Genomic DNA, 21,463 nt, shown 5'->3' with positions numbered 1-21,463 from the left:
ACCAACTTCTACCTTCTCCTGAAACTCCTTCAGACCCAGGAAGGCTGCCTTTAACTCCAAGATGTTGATATGTTGCTGCTTGTCCTCCAATCTCCAAAAGCCTGAGGCAATGAGGCTGCCTAAATGAGCCCCCAACCTGCGAGGGAGGCGTCTGAGAACAGAAGGAAATACGGTGGAAGAAAACGCAGAGAGAGACCCTTCAAAAGATTCTGGTCATCCAATCACCAATGAAGGTCTTCTCTCACTTCCAGAGACAGAGGAACCATTAACAGGGGTGAGTCCCCTGCCGGAGACCAGAATTCTCCCAGTCTCCATTGCAGAGACCGAACATGAAGATCCCCATGAGGGATCAGCTTCTCCAGGGAAGAGACCACTCCCAGAAGAACCTGCCACTGATGAGCTGACTGATGTGGTTCCGACAGGAAGTCGCACACCACCACCCGCACCTTCTCCAATCTCTGATCAGACGGGAAAACTTTTGCCACTGTTGTATCGATGACCATGCCCAGGTAGAGAATCCTTTCACTGGGTACAAGGTTTGACTTTTCCTGGTTGACTACGATGCCCAGTTCCAGACAGAACCGAAGCAGACGATCTCTGTTCTGCAGCAGCTTTTCCCTGGAAAATGCCAAGACCAACCAATCGTCGAGGTACCTCAGCAAACAGATCCCCTGAGCATGGGCCCAAATTGACACGAGAGAGAAGACCCTTGTGAACACTTGAGGGGCTGTTGTCAGCCCGAAGCACAAGATTTTGAACTTGAAGACCTTGTCCCCAAGAGAGATGCGAAGGAACTTCCTGAATGTCAGATGAACAGGGATTTGGAAGTATGCATCCCTTAAGTCTATCGACAGCATGCAGTCGCCTTCCCTCAAAGCTGCCAACACCGCGCCATCTTGAACCGTGTCTTCCTGATGAAGTGATTCAAGGTGGATAAGTCGACCACAGGTCTCCATCCTCCCGACGCCTTGGGCACCAAGATCTCCATCCTCCCGACGCCTTGGGCACCAAGAGGATGTGACTGTAAAACCCCGGAGACGGACACACCACTTTCTCAATCGCATCCTTGTCCAGCATCTTCTTCACTTCCTCCTGAAGAGCCAAGAACTTCAGAGAATCTGGAGGATAAGCCTTCCTGAGCTGCGGCTTGTCCGACATAGGAGGAGAGAAGCGAATGGCAGTAGGTAGCCCACCCAAAGGACATCTACCACCCACTTCTCCGCCCCATGACTCTGCCACTTGGCCCAATAGTCCGTCAGGCATTCCCCCAACCTGTGGCGCAGGAGAGGGAGAGGTGCCTAACCTCCCAAAGCACCACCTGATACATCCAAGCTATGCACCTACGACCTACTACATGTTGGATGCGGCTGTGTGTACTACGATGTTAAAAAAACACGAAGATATCTGGGCATCTCTCTGCTTCCTGTGATATCTAGGAAATCTCAAAACATGAGAAGGCTCCATGTTTCTAATATCGCCCGGAAATTCCACACGCAACAGATTCAAAACAAACAGGGCAAACTAAACCAGCTTTAAAACGGCAGAAGCAAAGCATGTCCTCTCTTAAAGGTGGCAAGAAAATAACTAACAGGGTCATGGGTTAAAGAGGGGTATATGGGTGGCTCCACATGACTCATGACCAAGCACAGATGCCAATAGTCCCTTGCGTACACAATTTTTTTTACTTTACCGGTTTCCAGATGGCACTAAGTTATTTATCCTAATGTTAAGACTGAGGGTTTATTTAGTATATGAACAAATATCCTTTTTACCGGGCAAGAGCTGCTTGTGAGGCAAGAAGAGCATTAACATGATTCAGCTGATCTCCAGAAGATGGTGGCTCTGGTTCATAATCTGGCAGCTGGGGTCCACCTCGCATGACACAGCCTGGCCCAGCTACAACAACCACTTCCTGAAAATAAAGCCATTAATATCTATTCCTCTAATTTTAAGTTACCTTAATGATAGAAGTAATTTCTAGGAAACTGTAGTTATTTACTTACATTACAATAAACATTTAAATAAGATCAGAGAAACATTAACAACCACACATTGTACATTCTTCAGATTTAATGATTAAAACAAAGACTTTAACTTTCTACTGAATAGCTTCTACAGACTAAGACTTATGAATATGCTTTGTAAAAAATAGTGTAAGATAGGAAAAAGACTCATTAGAACAAGAATTTAAATTTCCTAATGAGGAATACAGAAATATGATATTCTTATAATAAAATTATTTTTTTTGTATATACGTACGTACTTACCAAGTAATTACATAGCTAACAATTTCTGATTACTGGCAGCTAAAATTTGAAAATTGAAATAGCAATTTTTTCTTTGGGTGTAGATCATTAACCTTGCCCATTTTCAGGGAAGAAGGGAAACAAACTAGATAACTAACCCTGCCCCTTTTCAGGGAAGAAGGGAAACAACCTATAGTAGAGAGCTCAATTTATTCACTATGCTCTAGATTCCATGAGAGAGGAGAGGAGGGTGGGCTCCCTTTCTGTAATTACTTGGTAGTTATGTATATATAAAACATCACTTCATTATAAAAATATCATTTTTATATGTGTAACTTAACAAGTAATTACATAGCTGATTCCCACACTGACAGGAGGTGGGATTCATGGACCTATTCTACCCCAAGACATTAAAATTAATGAAATGAGAGTAGAGACAGTTGCTAGCATTGAAATAATGCGTGTTGTTTCCTTACCAGGTAAAGGAGCTATTGCAAGAAAATACTGCCTCTGGGAATGCTCATCTTCACCTGTAGAGGTGTGGCTGTACAGCCAAGGGTCAACTGCTACATAAGTGGGATTCCAAGCACTACTAAGTCATAGAGATTGCCCCTGCCCTAAGCGCTGTATCATCACCAGAAAACAATGATGTTACCTGCACCACAAAACATTAAAAACACCATCACCCCACTAAACAAAAAAACTGGAGGGTATCCAGTACAAAGTACACCCAGAGTCCCCTTAGACCCAAGACCAAGTTTCAAGGTGAAGAGTAAGGATGGAAGGAATGCTTTCTATACTTCCTTCCCCAACACCATGCCAGCCACTGATAAAGGACCCAAGGTACTGCAATTATTAAAAACAGCTTCAACTTCATGTAAATAATGTGTCACAAAGACTGACTTACATCTCCAATATGTACATTGGTGAATGGAGGATGAGAGGTTAAACGTAAAAGGCAAGAGACATCGCTTCAGCCCTAATCACATGAGCTCTTACTTTCAGAATAAGCAGTCTCTTCTCTCACTTGGTAATGCGAGTCATGAATGAGGTATCAAAGAAAGATGAAAGAGCATGCTTCATCAGGGGTTGAGAAGGATCCTTCACCGATCACCTTAAGTTATTGGATGTACCCCTTATACTGTCAATATTGTTAAGGTAAAACTTAACTGCCCTCACCGGCCAGAGACCTCTCCTCATCTTCTGCACCTACTACTTGAGTCAGGTTCTTAATAGTAAATGAATGAGGCCAAGGTTTATTGAGAGTCTGGGTCTTGCTTAATCTCTTGGCTGAATGAAGCAGATGACAGCATTTCCAGAGGAGGACTGGAGACCCATTTGAGGACTATGTCCACGTTCCATGATACTTGCTGTCCTTGCATTTACAAGTGTCAAAAATTCTAATAAGATCTGATAAGTCTTGATTCAAAAAAAAGGTCTATGCCTCTGTGCCTGAAGACCGAGCTTAACATCGCCCTGTTGCCCTTAATAGTAGAAGAGGACAAGCCTCATGAGGTCCTCAGATATAATAAAAATAGCAATCTGGGCCACAGACATTTTAGAAGAGGAGACATGATTTCTTTTGCACCAACTGCAGAAAATAGCCCACTTTGAATAGCCTCTGAAGCTGCCCTTGAAAATCCTTTAGCTCAGAGGAGTTTCTTGACAGTTTGAATCCTGTCAGAGCTAACACAGACAATCCTTGATGGAATCTCCTGAGATGCGGTTGTCTGAGAAGCTTGCATTTTTGAGGGAATAATCTTGGAAAATTGACTAAGAGCCTTATCAGGTCCAGGAACCATTCCCTCAATAGCCAAAACAGGGTTATAAGAATCATTGTGGAATTAGAACTTGTTTATATCCTCCATTATCATTCTGAAGGGAGAGGGAGAGAAGGCATACAGCTCCTTAGCTGACCAATCCAGCAACATTGCATCTGTCGCCCATGCTGATGGATCTGGTACTGGTAAACAGCAGAGAGAAAGACGGTGATTTTTAGAGGTTGCGAGCAGGTCCACAGTTGACCTTCCCCACAGTTTCCAAAGGTCTAGGTAGATCAGTGGATCCGAAGTCCACTTAGTGTGGATTACTTGTTCGCGGCGACTTAATTGATCCACTAAGACATTCAGTTTGCTTTGTATAAAACCTGGTTACAATCCTCATCTGGTTTCACTTTCTTAAAGGTAGAAGATCCTTCACCAGTTTCCCCTTGCTTGCTGATTTACAAAAGGGCAGTTGTGTTATCCGAATGTACCGCTACTCTCTTGTCTTAGACTTCCAAGGCAAAGGCTTGCAATCCCAGAGTGACTGCCTTTAGTTCTTTCACATTTATGTGGCAAGACTTCTGTTCCTATGACCATTCTCCTGAGACCTCCATGTCTCCCATCAGAGCTCCCCAACCTAAATTGGACACTTTTGCATAGATATTTAACTCTGGGTTCTGAGGGAAAGGTGACTTCCCTTCCAGCAACCTGTCTTCGGACCTCCACCAAAGCAGGTGTTTCTTGATGCCTTGGGGGATTTGAAAAATGAAGGGGTCTGGATACTTCTTTCTGTTCCAGCTGGCTTGGAGAAAAAATTGCAGGACTCTCATGTGGAGCCTCCCTCAACAGAGGCCAATGTCCCCAGCAGGCTCATCCACTCATTGGCTGAACACTCTCAAAGGGAGAGAAATCTGTCTATCATCCAAAGGCATGACTCTACCCTCTTTGGGGCTGGAAAAGCCTGAAAAAGATGAAAATACAAGAAGGCTTAGCCTCCTTCATCTTCTTTGGCAGTACCTTAAGGGTGCAAGAAACATCCACTGCAGAGCTCTTCAGTGGTCTGGAATTACTAACACTAAACTGCCACTGGCACTTCTTATCAGGTCAACGCATCCAAGCTTGCAGAAAGACGATGACCACTGTCCAAGACCCCTTTCCAATGGCTGTCTTTTGCCACCTGGGAATCACTGACAGGTGTGATTGTGGGGCCAATTGCCTGTGGGCAAACCCCACCAAGCTCCCTCGGGCCTCCGGTATAACTTCTCCCAGGTGTGGGGGAGTGTGTCAAGGACCTTTGCCTAGGAGAGTTGGTGGGAGGGACAGCCAGCTCCTCCACTAACACTTCACTTTTTTCTCTATCAGGAAGAAAGCGCACTGAATCCCCTAACCGAGCCATGGAGTTAGCCAACAGCTCAAACTTTGGTTCAAGACTGGCAATGGAATTGGGTTCAGAAGCATGGGACCTGGAAATAGGATTAGGTGGTATAGATAAAAGACTGGGTTTGGGAAACAAAACAAAAATAAAGAGAACTCCAGATGAAGATTTAGAAGATTCCTGGCTAGCTAATGACCTTTCATACTTAACAGTAGCCTTACACTTCCTATCTTTCTCTAACTTGGAGAGGTAAGGAGACAAAACCATCCATTATCTTTCTTCCCAGGCTAAACACCCATTACAAGTCAATTCTGGAGAGCACACTTGACTCCTACATCTAGTACAAATTGTATGAGAATCGTACCTAGATGATAGAGTATACAGACAGCCCACAGGTTACGCCAGGTTTGAGGTATGTCGTTCCGGACTTATGGCGCTTGCATGTTGCTGTTAACCACAATTTTTCAGCGTTGTTAAGTGGATTTAAAGCACTGTTACCTGCTTTACAATGCTATAACCTGGACTTACAGTGCTTACAGTGCTGTAAGTGCTATTTATTCCCATTATAATTATGATGATTCCCTGCCAGAAACAGAACCCCCACCATAACCCGGGGACTGCCTGTACTATACTATATTTAAAACATTCACTAATTATTTATATTTTATTTCCAGTAAAAGAAGACTGAACAATAAAATTAAAATAATTAGCAAATATTTTAAATACTATTGTAGAACATGCTTTATCATCAAAAACTTTACAGCAAATACATCCACTACATCTTTCATTACCCTTGGGAGAGAGGAGGAACCTTTGAGAGAGAGAGAAGAGAGACGGAGAGATGAGAGAGACGAGAGAGGAGAGAGAGAGAGAGAGAGAGAGAGAGAGAGAGAGTCATACACCTATTATGCTCAGTACGAGGCCTAACCCAGAATGAGCTTAAGAGTTACATAACTACTTTAGTATAAGTACACCAATTATGCTTAGTCCGGGGCTAACCTGGAATGAGAGGAAACGTCTTATCTTATGTATACAGTACAAGGGTAACTTGATTAGTTGTCAAGCGTTCTGTAAGACAGATTTATCTCATTTCTATTAAAGATTTATCTAACTTGTATTAAACATTTTAAAGATATTTTGCTGTTTAAATAATATAATATTAATATTTTAGAATGAATAAATCATTGTTCTAAGCATTTTAGGGGCATATATACAACTTAAGATTAACAGTTGTAAAAGGTTACTAATCTCAGATGTCTTAGGATGTTTTGGGATGATGGTTTGGGGTGTATTTTTGCCATGATATTAAATGGTTTTAGTATGATAATTTAAGGTATATTTTTATTTGAACTATCAAATTAAGCCGTAAAATGTTAAAAGAGACAGTTATAAGCATTTTAGTTTATGGGTTACTGGGTATTTGGCAGTTATAAACATTTTTAGAGGGGAATTTTGCCTTTCCATGGCAGGTTCTGGAACCTATTCCCGCATAAAAGTAGGGGAGCACAGTATGTACTTACATAAAAATGATATTGTTATGATACAATAAAGCTTGTTCATACTTACCTGGCAGATATATATATAGCTGTATTCTCTGAAGTCTGACAGAATTTCAAAACTCCCGGCACAAGCAGTGGTCGGCCAGGTGGTTAGTACCCATTCCCGCCGCTGGGAGGCGGGTATCAGGAACCATTCCCATTTTCTATTCAGATTTTCTAATGCCACTGTCCCCTGAGGGGAGGTGGGTGGGTACTTGATTATATATATCTGCCAGGTAAGTATGAACAAACTTTATTGTATCATAATATCATTTTGTTCATGACACTTACCTGTCAGATATATATATAGCTGAATCCCACCATTGGAGGTGGGAAGGGACAGAATAGAAGGATTTTAGGAAACATATTGCATGCAGATGATTGACATCCTGGTTCCACCTGTTAGCATAGCTGACTTCATGATTACTGTCACCCAAGTCGGCTTTTGCTTTACTAGAGTCTCCAGGAAGGTAGTGACCTGTCGTAGCTACGTCCCTCTTTCCAATTTCCGATGCCGGAGAAGGAGCTTCTAAATACACCTCCTTTCTCCTCTTTTCCGGAGGATATTCTTCTGGAAATTCTTCAGGGCTTGAGTAAAATGAAGGATACTTCCAAGATCTCTTTGAAGGTCTCGACAATCTATCTGAACTCCATCCTTTTTTAGATGAGGAATCAGACGAAGAAAAACACTGTTTAAGGACGTCTTTCCAACGACTATCCTTGGCAGCCCGGGACGTAACTACGGGATCTGCCGAGGGGACGCCTGACCGGTGGGGATTCTCTGAAACCTCCCTGCGGCTTTCGACATTTCTTCTCCACTGGGCTTGGGAGCTTGAAAGAGGTCTAGGCCTGGGAGCAAGACAGAGCCAATCAGACGCACCCTCCACTTCACTGGGAACACTTTCACTGCACTTACCTTCCAGTTCTTTAATTTTTTGTTCCATATGCTTAAGCGAAGCTTTCAGACTCGCAATTTCAGATGTTGAGCTTGCGGAGTCCGATAATCGGGAAGGTAAAGCTGTATGGGAGGAAACAATAGGGTTAGCAATAGGCAATAGTCTGCTAACTGGCTCGTTAGAGACCGACCTACTTACACTTTTGGAAGAGGCTTTTCTAGCCCTATCTCTCTCCAACTTTCTTAAGTAGGAATCAAGCAACTTCCATTCCTCCTCATTCAAATCCTTGCACTCATCACATGTATTCAATTGCGAGCATACATTCCCTCTACAATTTTTACAAGTGGTGTGAGGATCCACCGAAGCTTTCGGTAGTCTCACAAAACAATTCTCATTCACACACAACACACACTCTGAACGAAATCGACACGTCAGACATTATGAGAAATTCCAAATCCAAATCCAAAAAACAGTCCACAATAGCATATGCCAAACCAAAGATCCAATACGTCACCAAATAGCAGTCCAAAAGATCAACGGCGTAATGAAATTCGAAAATCAAGTCAGGAGGAACTAGCAAACGATGTTACTAGTACCGCGACAGAGAAAAATCTGGCTTACAACGGTAATAGTTCCTATTCCTGCCACCCAGTGGCAGGCGGCGGGATCACCTGACCTACCTGTAGTGTGTGCCGCGAAATTTGAATTTCTGTCGGGGACGACGGAGTCTATAGTTAAGTATATATCTGGCAGGGAAGTTGAATGTATGAAAATGATATTGTTATGATACAATAAAGTTTCATACATACTTACCTGGCAGATATATACATAGCTATCGACTCCGTCGTCCCCGACAGAAATTCGAATTTCGCGGCACACGCTACAGGTAGGTCAGGTGATCTACCGGCCTGCCGCTGGGTGGCAGGACTAGGAACCATCCCCGTTTTCTAATCAGATTCTCTCTTCCACCTGTCTCCTGCGGGGAGGCTGGGTGGGTCTTCAATTGTATATATCTGCCAGGTAAGTATGTATGAAACTTTATTGTATCATAACAATATCATTTTCATACTATTCAACTTACCTGTCAGATATATACATAGCTGATTGACACCCTTTGGTGGAGGGCAAGAGACAGCTAACTACTGACTAGACAGGTAAACAACATATGTTGTAGGTATTTATAGACCTTGGTTCCTCTGTGTTTCTAGACGAAGGGTTGACTTCCTAGCTATTGCATAGGAGTCTGCTTCGTCTCAAGAGCCTTAGCAAGATAGTGATCTGTGGCCAAGAGTTTCTTGTGGGTCTACCGATGGGGTCTTATCCACTTACTCGGTCGAGCCTAATTGGCATTTGTCAATGGGTGCTAATCCGCTTATATGACAACATGCCTATGCCTATTGGCATAACTAAGGAGCGCAACACCGATCCCGATCACCTGTTCCTAACATGAGGGTTCGCGCTAAATTGAAAAAGAGTTATCCCCCAAACTCCTTTCAAACCTCAAAAAAAAACCACTGAGTTAAAATAATTTCAACTCATTATTAAAGGATCAGTGTCGGCTCCTTATCCAAGCAACGTATCCGCTGATACGTATAAACCAAGAGAGAAGGATCTCTCGTAGGTTAACTTGAAGTCCTTCGTGTAATGAGCAGTCAACACATATTTGCATCTCTCATATGTTAAAGCTAATATGTCTTCCTGACATATTGTTACGAAAAGAACAAGAATTTGCCAAAGCTCGCACTTCATGAGCTTTTAAATTCTCAGCTGTTTGAAGGTATCATCAAGTCACTTATGAAGTGCTTTAGAGATCCCCATTGTTTCAAAGAAGACTAGCTTTCTTTGAACTGGATCTCATCTGGATGAAGCCTAGCGCCTGGCTTGCGCCTGGCTGGCGCGAGGAGTATCCTGTTTGGAATACTCCTGGCGCCTGACAGTCGTAAAACTCTTCGAATACTCCTGCCGTCTGGAAGGCGCATCTCGCTCCAAATACTCCTGGCGCCTGTTAGGAGTATTAAGCTCAGAATACTCCTGGCGCTTGGTAGGCACATCGCGCTTCGAATACTCCTGGCGCCTGGTAGGAGTAAAAAGTCTAGAATACTCCTGGCGCCTGGGAGGAGTATAAGCTTCGGAATACTCCTGGCGCTTGGCAGGCGCAGAGCGCCTCGAATACTCCTGTCTTCTAGTAGGCGCATCTTGTTCAGAATACTCCTGGCGCCTGGGAGGAGTATTAAGTTCAGAATACTCCTGGCGCCTGGGAGGAGTATAAGCTTCGGAATACTCCTGGCGCTTGGCAGGCGCAGAGCGCCTCGAATACTCCTGGCTTCTAGTAGGCGCATCTTGTTCAGAATACTCCTGGCGCCTGGGAGGAGTATTAAGTTCAGAATACTCCTGGTTCCTGGGAGGAGTATCGAGGTCAGAGTACTCAAGGCGCCTGGCAGGAGTATCTCTTCCCGAATACTCCTGACCTATGGAAGGCGCATCTAGTTCCGAATACTCCTGTGGCTTGGTAGGAGTATCGCTCATGGAATGCGCCTTTCGAATGGCAAGTATATTGCGCTTAGCGGGCACTATACTCCTATCAGGAGTTGTCTCTTCTCCAGTTGGCTCTTGTTGCTTGGATGAAGATCTGGGCCTAGAACGATCTACAGTAAAGTCAGGCTCTTTGCGCCTACTTGGCGCCTGGCTCCTAGTTGGCGCCAGACGCTTGGCAGGAGTTACTTCCTTTCCCACGTCTCGCCTGCCTAACGAATCGCTCCCCCCAGAGATGGCCGCTTGTGCGACAACTCCCCTGTAGGGTTCGTCGCGCCCGACAGGAGATCGGTATTTGGGTCTCTTAATCGGAATGCCTGTCATCCTTTTTACGAGTAGGCTCTTTAGAAAGTACTCCTACCAAAGACGCTAATTGCTCCTGCACATTCATCAAAATTTAGTCAGCTACATCCAGTAGACGATAGGAAATTTCAAAAGTCCGAGAGACAAGTCTTCCTCCGAGGAGGATCCTTATTGCATACTTCCGTTGCTAACGAGTTCTCCTCCTACATGTTGATGAGTTTTCTCGTTGCAGAAGCTTCCCTATCCTTGACCGAAGGAAGGGAAGGAGCTTGGAATTTTAAAGAGGTTCTGAGCTGAAATTGGTAGGACTCCTGATTTCTAGCTCTTGAATGTATCCCTCTGAACCTTTTGGGAAGTAGTTTGAGCCCTTCTCGCGTTCCAAAGACTCTGTCCGTAAACGTTTAAACCTTGTCTTCTTCTGTAGATGACAATGTCACTATATTACCCGGACAACGAAACCTCTATCTGAAAGCGTTGATCCAGGAATAAAAGGCTTTAGTTCTTTTGCCAAACATACTATGCTGGCCAGAACCCATTGCCGAGTCTTCATAGAATTTGATTCCAGATTCTAAAGCCCAAAATTTCACTTGTCCTTTTGATCGTTTAGGACCAAGAGAAACCTTTGATTAGGAGCAGTTCCATCTTGTCGGAACACGGAATCTGAGGCCCAAATTAGGATCCCATTCTAAGTATAAGATCTCTTACTCTTATCGTATAGAGGTATTGTATAAGATCCCGAAGATCTTAATTCTCTACTATCTCTAATATTCTTTGTCTAGACAGAGTATATCTTTTTACTGTGTTCATTGATAGCATAAAATACCAAGGTGATTCTTCCCTCTGAAAGGGAAGAAAACTATTATGTGGTTCACAGAGGTATCGGAAGAGGACAGTTTCCCCTTTCTATCTAGCACGATCTGCAGCAACTCTATGTCTTTAACATATTTAAAGGAATTATCAAGCTTCCCTTGAAAAATCCTCTCATTCATATTTTACTTCTGGTCAGTCTGCACGCAGACAGACTCAGAGTGAATAGGTTTTTCAGGTCCAATATTTATAATAGAATCCGATAAAATCTCTACTCTCTTAGAAAAACCTTCCGACACATGCTGAAAGAAGAACGTGACCTCTGTGAATCCAACCTTTTTATTGCCAAAATGATGCATTCATCTTCTTCCTTTGACACCCATTTATTTTAATATGTGTTAAGAATATATATAACTAGGGGAAAAAAGACTAAAGTTTATTCCCCTATTTAAATTAAAGATGGCGTATCTTGCTACCTCTCTTGTTTTGAGGAAAAGGAAGCAATCTATAAGAAGCTCGTTCATCTTCTGCCTTGCGAAGAGATCTGTGAATACTTTCCGCAGGGTCTGACAACTCTTTCCAATAAATGTTAAATCGTGCTCTGCCGAATTAAAATCCTTTAAAATCCTGTCACATTGTGGTAAACAGCATTCATCTAGGAAACTCTTGTAAGGATAGTAGGAACGCTGTAATTAACCACGGTGTGTGCATAAGGCTTAACCGTATCGTTATCTTAAGGTGAATTTCCTACTACATTCTTTCCTCGCCGAGGCAGAGAGATATCCTTAGCAAAACGAATACGATGTTATTCATGTTTGCCTAAAAAATCCCCTCAATTCGTGGTTAAGTCCCTGATTGTATGGGGAATATACGGTGAAGCATTCGATCCCTTAGGAGAGAAAGATGTAACCAACCGTTCACGACCGAGAACCGGATGGTACTAGATTGGCTCACAATTACAGCCGTCTCGTTCACTGCTGGCTTGCACATTCTGAGTTGCCAGTTACTCCCTTCAATGAATGGATATAATAAAATTATTCTCGAGTCTAAGAAAGCTCTCAATAATGCAAATTTAAGCCAAACAACCTTTGTTAAATACCGAAGCTGAATAGGTATTGTCGTAACAAACCTTTTAAGCGAAGTCTTTACTAGGAAAATCCTGTAAGGATATAGATAATTCCGTAGCGAACCAGAAAGGCCACTATGGTATGCGTATATGACTTGTCATTCAGTAGTCATATACAGCAAGCCTTCTACGACACTCTTTCCTTTCCGACATGCAGAGAAAGAATGGAAATCTTACTCTCTTCGTTCATTTCGTCAATAATCCCGAATGAGTATTAGTCGAAAGAGATCGCAAATGACAACCGAGGATCGAAGAGAATCTCTCCAGCTTTTATTATCTTGGAGATAAGTCCGTATTTTACGCCTTTCTTATCTGGAAGAGCCTCTAATCAATGAATGAGAGCTCGTACGAATCTTGTTCAACTTCCAAACGATTGCCCCTCTTTCTGTAAATGGTTGGTTGCAATATTTTTTAGAAGGAGGATGATTTTAATATCCTCTTACTAATACTGAACTAATTCTCACAATTCTGCTCTATCTTCCATTCCTCAATTTGGGACAAGATTGAGCAACCGGAGGAGAGCGCTTCCTTTCGACAGGTGAAGGGCTTTTAGCAGTACCGACTCTAACCTGACAAGGGCTACGGCAGCCTGTGCTACATCTTGAGTCCCTGCCTGGAAAAAGCCGAACTTGCTCTTGCCTTTATTGCATTAAGACGATCCTGACAAGGGCAACGGCCGCCTGCGCGACAACTCCCGTCCCTATCAGGAGAAGCCTCGAATGTCTTTCACCTTTCGCCTGGAGGACTCTTGGCGGTTGTCAGGTTCTTCTTGTAGGAGAAAGTGTCTGGCGCTAAGCAGGAGTATCTTGCCTAGAATACTCCTGGCGCCTGGGAGGAGTATCGCGAACGGAATACTCCTCATCCTCGGAATACTCCTGGCGCCTAGCAGAAGTATCGCTTTCCTAGGAGGAGTATCGTGATCGGAATACTCCTGGCGCCTGGTAGGAGTATCACGTTCCGAATACTCCTGACGCCTGGGAGGAGTATCGTGCTCGTCGGAATACTCCTGGTGCTTGGCAGGAGTATCGCGTTCCGAATACTCCTGGCGCCTGGGAGGAGTATCGTGATCGGAACACTCCTGGCACCTGGCAAGAGTATCACGTTCCGATCACGATACTCCTGGCGCCTAGGAGGAGTATCGTGATCAGAATACTCCTGGATCCTAGAAGACGTATCGCCCTTGGAAAGTTTTCTTGTTGGAAAGTTCCGAGCATCTGAAAGGCGATCCTCGCCTGGAAAGTTCTGTACGTCTGGAAGGTTATTCGAATCTGGAATCTTCCGCCTTCTGGAAGATTCCGCTTGTGCGGAAGGTTCTGTGTGCGGAAGGTTTCGATCTCTTGTACATTTGTTCTTGCTTAGAATTCGACAATACTTCCATTTTCGACATAGCCCTCCCTTTCTTCTGAATGAGAAGGACTTCCATTTCCGATAAAGATCCTGGTTCATAGTCTTTCAGGCGCTTTGCGCCTATATTCAGGCCCTTCAGGTGCTTTGCGCCTCGTTTCAGGTGCTTTGCGCCTTGTTTCAGACGCTTTAGGCGCATTGAGCCTCGTTACCGGAGCTTCATGCCCAAGGAGCTAGAAGCTTAAAAGTTATATATATGTGTACTCACTAAACGAGATCCATATAATTCATTCGATCAACAAATATTCTTTACTATCTAATTCGTTCTTCTCAGAATAGATATATTTTCATATACTTCTCCTTTCTCCGTCTCTTCTGAGGTTCCGATAGCCAGACGAGATTATCTTGCATCTTCATTTAATCTACGCCGTTGAATGTTTCTACTCCTTATTCGTCAAGACGATAATAAAAAGGGGAACATATTGAATTAGGATGCCTTTCCAATGGCTATCCCTGGCAGTCTGGGACGTCCTACAGAACCTGCCGAGGGGACGCCTGAACGGTGGGGGTTCTCCATAACCTCCGTACGGCTTTCGACATTCCTTCTCCTCCGGGCCAGGGAGCTTGGAAGAGGTCTAGGCCTGGGAGCGAGACAGAGCCGATCAGACGCACCCTCTATTGCAATGGGGAACACTATAATCACTTCTTACCTTATAATAGCTCGTATCTTGAGCTACATTCCTTTATCTTCAAATTGCAAATGAATTTGTAGTTTCTGTGAAGTAAGAAGGTGATGAGGAAACAACACTACTAGTACTGTTAATATTCTAACTGCTTGTCAGAACGAGGGCTATTAAAGCTTCTAAAGAAAGCATATCTAGTTCTATGTTTTTCTGACTTCCTCAAATAGGAAGTTACCTTATTTTCCTCAATCAAATTCTAACATTTATTACACTTTATCAATGAATAAATATTTATATTTCCCTTTCTTGCAAACTATGTAACTGTCTACCGAAAACTTCGGTAGTTACACATACTCTATTCTTCGAAAACTTCGAAGTTAATTCATTAAAAGTTATTCAAAAGTTATTAAAAACGTATGCCAAACCACCGATCCAGTACTTCCCTGTAAAAGTCGGCCCAGAAGATCGATGGCGATGAAACACGAAAATCAAATCAGGAGGGAAAGCAAACATATGTTTACCTTCCCAGCGACAGAGAGAATCTGATTAGAAAACGGGGATGGTTCCTAGTCCTGCCACCCAGCGGCAGGCCGGTAGATCACCTGACCTACCTGTAGCGTGTGCCGCGAAATTCGAATTTCTGTCGGGGACGACGGAGTCGATAGCTATGTATATATCTGACAGGTAAGTTGAATGTATGAAACTCTCTCGCGAAGACCGCAAAGCAGCAGAAGAGAAAGGACGTGAAGCGTCCTCCTCCCTGAGACCAAAAACGCTGGCCGCCTGTGCGACAACTTGCGTCTTTGCTCTCTTTTGCGGTGGAGAGTAGTCCACATAAAAAGGCGCAGACCGCAAAGCAGAAGGAGCGAAAGGACGTTCTGCGTCCTCCTCTGAGAAACTACTGACGACGGCCGCCTGTGCGACATCCGTCTTAGTTCTTTTCAGAGGACGCCAGTGTCCCTCAAAGCTCCAACCCCTTTGCGGGGAGGACGCCTCCGAAGACGAAAAGCACTCGCGGAGGATACGCGCACGAGCGCGCTCTTTGGCAGCCTGGAGATCGTCGACAGGATCTGCCGAAGGGACGCCAGATCGGTGGGGGTTCCCCGTAACCCTCCTTCGGCTTTCGACATGTCCGTCTCCCTGGTCCTGGGAGTTCGACAGAGGTCCAGGCCTAGAGGCATTATAGGGCCGATCTGACGCCCCCTCCACAACACTGGGGGCACTTTCACTGCACTTCACTTCATTAACACTGCTTTTACCCTCCAAAGCGAGCACTTTAGATTCTAGATTTCGTAATGACTCTAGAATCGTAGATAGGGCATTGACCTCCACAGATTTTTCAGGGCCCGAAGGCACAACAGATTTAGGTGTTGCACAAACTACTGAAGGAATAGTAGGAGAAACCTTACAACCCTTACTTCTACTGACTGATGCACTCCTGGAGGAAGACCTCCTTATCCTATCGCGCTCCAATTTTCGCACATAGGATTCATAAGCCTTCCAACCTGAATCAGACAGACATTCACACTCCTTACAACGGTCATCTATTACACACACATGGTCTCTACAATTCGTGCATACTGTGTGTGGGTCTACCGAACCTTTCGGTAGCCTCACCTTACAACCTTCCATACAACACACTCTGGTGCTAGTTGAACTAGTCCCAGACATCTTAGTTAAAGAAAAAACCAAACCAAATTCAAAATTCAATCCACTATCAGCGTATGCCAAGTCACGATCCACGTTCAATAACCAAAAGACAAACGGAATACTTAAGTAACCAAGTTTCAAAAATCCTAGACGGAGGTACTGAAAACAGTTGTTATCAGCACCGGCGACAGAAAAAATCTGGATAGAAAATGGGAATGGTTCCTGACTCCCACCTCCCAGCGGCGGGAATGGGTACTAACCACCTGGCCGACCACTGCGTGTGCCGGGAGTTTTGAAATTTCTGTCGGACTTCGGAGAAATACAGCTATATATATATATCTGCCAGGTAAGTTTCATGAACAAACCGGGACGTGGGCTCTGAAGGTGGGAGCGGCGACCCTTCCCCGAGGTCGTTGTGCGGACGAATCAGCGCAATAACCTCGGCAAAGTTCCTCTGGATCTTGGGAGTCACTGCATCCTGAGGGGTAGGACCGTCCAGTCCCTCGAACAGGAGCACCTCCCGAGACCCTCCCCCTTCAAGAGGGGGAACGGCGACAGACCCCTCTCGGTCTCCTCCTGCCATTTGCTCGTACGTCCTGGTCGGTCCAAGGACCGAGCCTGGCACGTACGGCGTCGTGACAGGATCATGCAGGGCGCACCCCTCACGATCACTCCGCAATACCTCACTCCTCCCGGCGTAACCCGAGGAGGTTGAAGGTACGGGAGAGGCAGACCTGACGCTCCCCCCTCGCTTGCTGGCAGGACCAGCGGGTTTGGAGGGCTGCGGGCGATCGCCAACCCGCGGTGGCGATCGAGCTGCAGGCCTGGTCGAGACGTCTCCTTGTGAAGAACGGCTGGACTGAGCACAGCGGCCCCGATCTCGTGTGTCAGAGGAACTGCTGCTGGTTGCCGTACCCGCACGCTCCCTGTGAGAGCGACGGTCAGGCGACCTGCAGAGCCCACTGTCACGGTGAGACCGGTGCTTGTCCTCACGGCGCGTCACACCGCTGGCCGGCTGGCACCGGCGATCGGGGGGACCTCTTCCCAGCCTCGGCACGTGGCCAGTCAGAGACCGTCACGTCAGCCCGGGTAGCCAGCTGGTCGCTGCGAGAGCGAGAGCTGGCCTGGTGAGAGTCGCCTGAGCGGCTGTCACCAGTCTTCCACTCCGTGCCGTGAACCTGACGCCGAGCGAGCTCTGGCATCTGGTTCTTGGCTGCATGGTTGCTGGTAGGCGAACATACACTCGGTACCTCTCGCGAACGAGAGGCCGAGACGGAACCTGATGCAGTGGCAGAGCCTCTGGCACCTGGCGAGGAAGTACCGGTGTTAGCCGGTACTCCTCTGGTCCCCGTAGTCTTCTTCCTTGCGGAAGAAGAGACGGGCCCTGCTCCCAAAGGAGCAGGAGGACCAACGGAAGAACCCCCCGTCTCACCGGAGCAAGACGGGCCCTGAGAAGCTCCCGAAGGAGACTTCTTAGGAGGGGAGGAGGCAACCTTCTTCTTCTTCGGCTTTGAAGCCTTAGAAGTCGAAGGGGGAGAGGCGGCAGACGACGACAACGAAGAAGACGACGAAGACGACGACGACACCTTCCTCTTCTTCTTCGTCAGCTTCCTCAGGACCGATGTTAAGTCTACCATCCAGGGTGGAGCCGGGGCTGCTGTTGCCGAAGCAACAGGGCCCGTACGCACCTGTCCGGATAGACCAACGTCAGGTGCAGCAACGCCACGAACAGGAACAACATCAGCAGGTGCGGACATCTCAGGAACAACAGGTACAGCAGTCACGGCAGGAACGGTTGGGAACATCTGGGTGGGTACGGCAGGTACGGCAGGCGGCATTTCCAACACAGGCGGTCGAACCAACGTCACCGACATCTTAGGCATCGGCGACAGGTCCAGGGGCGAGCTCTTGACACATCTGAAATCAGGCCGAGGCAGCATGGTAAACCCAGGCGGCGGCGGTGGCCCGCTCCCCCTCGGTACGGTGATCGGCCCCTGCACTGATGAGGTTGGTGAGACAGACACAGCATGCGGGGAATAAACCAGGTGAGGGGGAACGGCGTACCCTGGGGTAGACAGGGTGGTGGTAGTCGTGGTCACTGTTGCATGAGTGACTGAGGCAGAGCCAGCAAGATGATACAGCAGCCCCTGGACACTGGGCACGCCCTGCAAGCCCAGAGACGCCCACACCTGACCAAGGTCGTCCCTCACAGCAGAAGCACCTGTGGAAGCAAAGGTCGGGTGATTAAGGGGGGTCTCTACCAGCTCGCGAGGTGTTGACGAACGGATAGAGGACCCCGAGTACAGCTGAACGTCGGGGTACCGAGCGCCCTCCTCCACACTCGACAGATCGGGTGAGGAGAAGGACCTGGAAACCATCCCCCCCGAAGGGGAAGGTGCCATACGTGGGAGCTGAGCAGGGGGCAGGAAAGACGACGAAGTGTCCGTTACCAAAGGAGTCGCGGGAGAGCTTTCCGACGACTCCTTTGCAGGCCTTCGCTTCTTCCTGCCCTTGTACAAGCCCCACTGCACCTCCGACCACGATACACACACTTCACAGGGCTCGGTGTGCGAGCACTCGCACCCCCGACACCGAGCACACAATACATGGGGGTCGATCTCCGGAAAACTGCGGAGCTTTCCACACTTACGCCCCTCAGTCCCAGGGCACAGTCGCCGGACAATTGGAGGGCGAGGTGAATCCATGATGATCGACAAATCAATAAATCACTTGCAATAAACAAATAGAAAATGATTGTACTTACAGTCAGTTTTGCTACCAAAACAGAACAAGAAAACACAACCATACAAAAGCAAACGACGATGAAGCGGGCAGAGAGCGAAGATACACACATCCACACGCTGTGAGGCCGAAAGCAAAAGTGATTGTTTACCTCCCAGTCGCGTGGCGCGCGCACTGTCGGACAAGCAGTTAACTACCGAACCCCTTGTTCGAAAGCTTACGACCTATCCAGCTGCCGCTAGTAACCTTCCTATTGTAAAAGGACCGAAAGGTTTGTATTCCGTGTCAGAACAATTATAGATTTATAAATCTTAGGCATAATGCTAAGCACTGGGACAACTAAGGCCATTCAGTGCTGAAACAGAAATTGACAGTAAAAGGTTTGAAAGGTTTAACAGGAGAAAAGTCTTGCAGTTGCACTATGAATTAATTGTTAGGATAGGGTGGACAGTAAGGAGGGTGGACATTAAAAGGGAAGAAAGAAAATATAAAGGAGGTGCAGTAAAAGGAATGAAAGTAGTTGCAGCTAGGGACCGAAGAGACACTGCAAAGAACCTTAAGTAATGCCTACATTGCACCGCATGAGGCGCACTGACGGCACTAACCCCCTACAGGGTTGCTCTTGGCTGTAGTGCTTTGTGTATTGTCATGTTACCTAGTTTTCTGGTCTATGCTGCAAAATCCAGCCTTTGTCCACTCCATTACTCCTGCGCTGTATCTTATGGCTTTCATTAGATGGTTAATTCTGTTGCCTTCTTTCTTGAGTTGGTACCCAGCATCAATCTTCTGCAGAACTTTCGTCATGGGAGTCACGACAACTACAAAGAGTTAACCTCTGCTAGTCTTATTCCAGAGCTTATTGTACTCTAGTTGTGCATTGTAATTTTTAGGAAGCTGATGCTATATTCCTCTGCCCCTATATTTTCAGGCATTCTTAGCAACGTGTGTGGTATCACGTCAAAGGCTTTCTTGTAGTCAATCCATGCCATGCTTAGGTTGGTTTTCCTTCTCTTACTCTTCTTCATTACCATTTTGTCTATCAGGAGCTGGTCTTTTGTGCTCCTACACTTCCTTCTGCAGCCTTTCTGCTGGTGAGGGATAGTGTTTGTATCTTCTAGGTAGTCATATAGCCTTTCGCTGATGATCCTGTAAGTAACTTCCACATTGTTGGTAGCAGATGGTAGGTGCCTGTAGTTACTTGCTATATTTCCCTTGTTCTTGTCTCTCTGTACTAAATTTGAGTGCATGGTGGTTTGTGATACAATGCTGGAGTTGTTCTGCTATTCGTAGTTGAAGGGCCTTGAAGTTTTTGAGCCAGTATCCATGGACTTCATCGGGACCTGGGGCTTTCCAGTTGGGCATTTTTTTTACATGGTATCTAATTGTGTCTGTTGTGATCTCAGCGAATCTTTGTTTTATTCTCCCCATTTCTTCTGCCTTGACTTCCTGGAGCCATTTTGCATTTTTTGTTGCCTGATACTTACCGGATTGCTCCATATGTTTTCCTAGTCTCTTACTTGATTTGGCTTCAGGAATTTCCTGATGGTTGTCTTCTCCTCTTAGTTGGCTGTATATAGTCTTTTCTGGTTGGTCCCAAATAGTTTGTTCTGTTGGTATCCTTTATTACTGTTCATTACCGTTGGATCTTATGTGCTTTGGCTTTAAGCCTTTGTTTCATATGTATCTTCTATTGTGTTGTTTAGTGCCTTCTCCTGTACTCTGTATTTCTCATTCAGTTCCTCCCTTGTTTTCTTGCTTCTTAGCCTCTTTTCTGCCATCTCTTTTAGTTTACTCAAGTCAGCTCTCCACCATGGTTTGTTTTTCTAGGTGCCTTTTCCAAGGAGGATGCTGTTTTGGTTTCTGCTGGGCTGGCTGTGATGGTGGTGTTGGTGTTTGTATCAACCATGAGTTCTGCTACTAGTCTTGTTCCTGCATAGGCCAGGTTATTTGTTTCTGTGATACTGGTGGTGCGTATTAGTCTCATTATTTCATTAACTTCAGATGTTTTCTCCCTTAGTTTCTTTGTGTTTTAGGCTTTCATGGAGGGAAACTTTGTCCTTTCTGTACCTGGCTTCAACCATTGTCTGATCTTTTCCACCCATTCTGACCTCTGTTACTTCTTCAGTGTTTCTATGTACGTTGTTGTTTGGTAGCTCATCATTCCTGTCATGTTATCATCATTATTATTATTATTATTATTATTATTATTATTATTATTATTATTATATTACACGTACGTACAGGTGACCCTAGGTTAGTGGCAGGGGTTCCATTCCTGGCCACCAATGCTGAGCAATTTTTGAATCAGCGATTTAAAAGTCTACAGCGGCCGCACACCTTCTTTCGGAGCACTAGCCCGGTTAACAGTGCCCTAGACCCGTCAACGGCACCGTAATTCCGCAATGGCGCAGTAAGTAAAAATGATATTGTTAAGATACAATAAAGTTTGTTCATACTT

The 21,463-nt window shown here is 45.6% G+C and overlaps 1 protein-coding gene across 1 annotated transcript in view; it reads right to left on the bottom strand.

The window, feature by feature from the left end:
• LOC135226952 (probable E3 ubiquitin-protein ligase HERC1) overlaps window positions 1-21,463 on the bottom strand; it is a 448,279-nt gene that overhangs the window by 405,540 nt on the left and 21,276 nt on the right. The window contains exon 3 of the mRNA XM_064266635.1: window positions 1,773-1,912. Within this exon, the coding sequence (XP_064122705.1) occupies window positions 1,773-1,912 (140 nt within the window). The remainder of the gene's footprint in view (window positions 1-1,772; window positions 1,913-21,463) is intronic.

The sequence above is a fragment of the Macrobrachium nipponense genome, chromosome 15 (genome assembly GCF_015104395.2).
Source record: "Macrobrachium nipponense isolate FS-2020 chromosome 15, ASM1510439v2, whole genome shotgun sequence".
In the NCBI taxonomy this organism is placed as follows: Eukaryota; Metazoa; Arthropoda; class Malacostraca; order Decapoda; family Palaemonidae; genus Macrobrachium; species Macrobrachium nipponense.
This window is presented reverse-complemented; position numbering and strand designations above follow the sequence as displayed.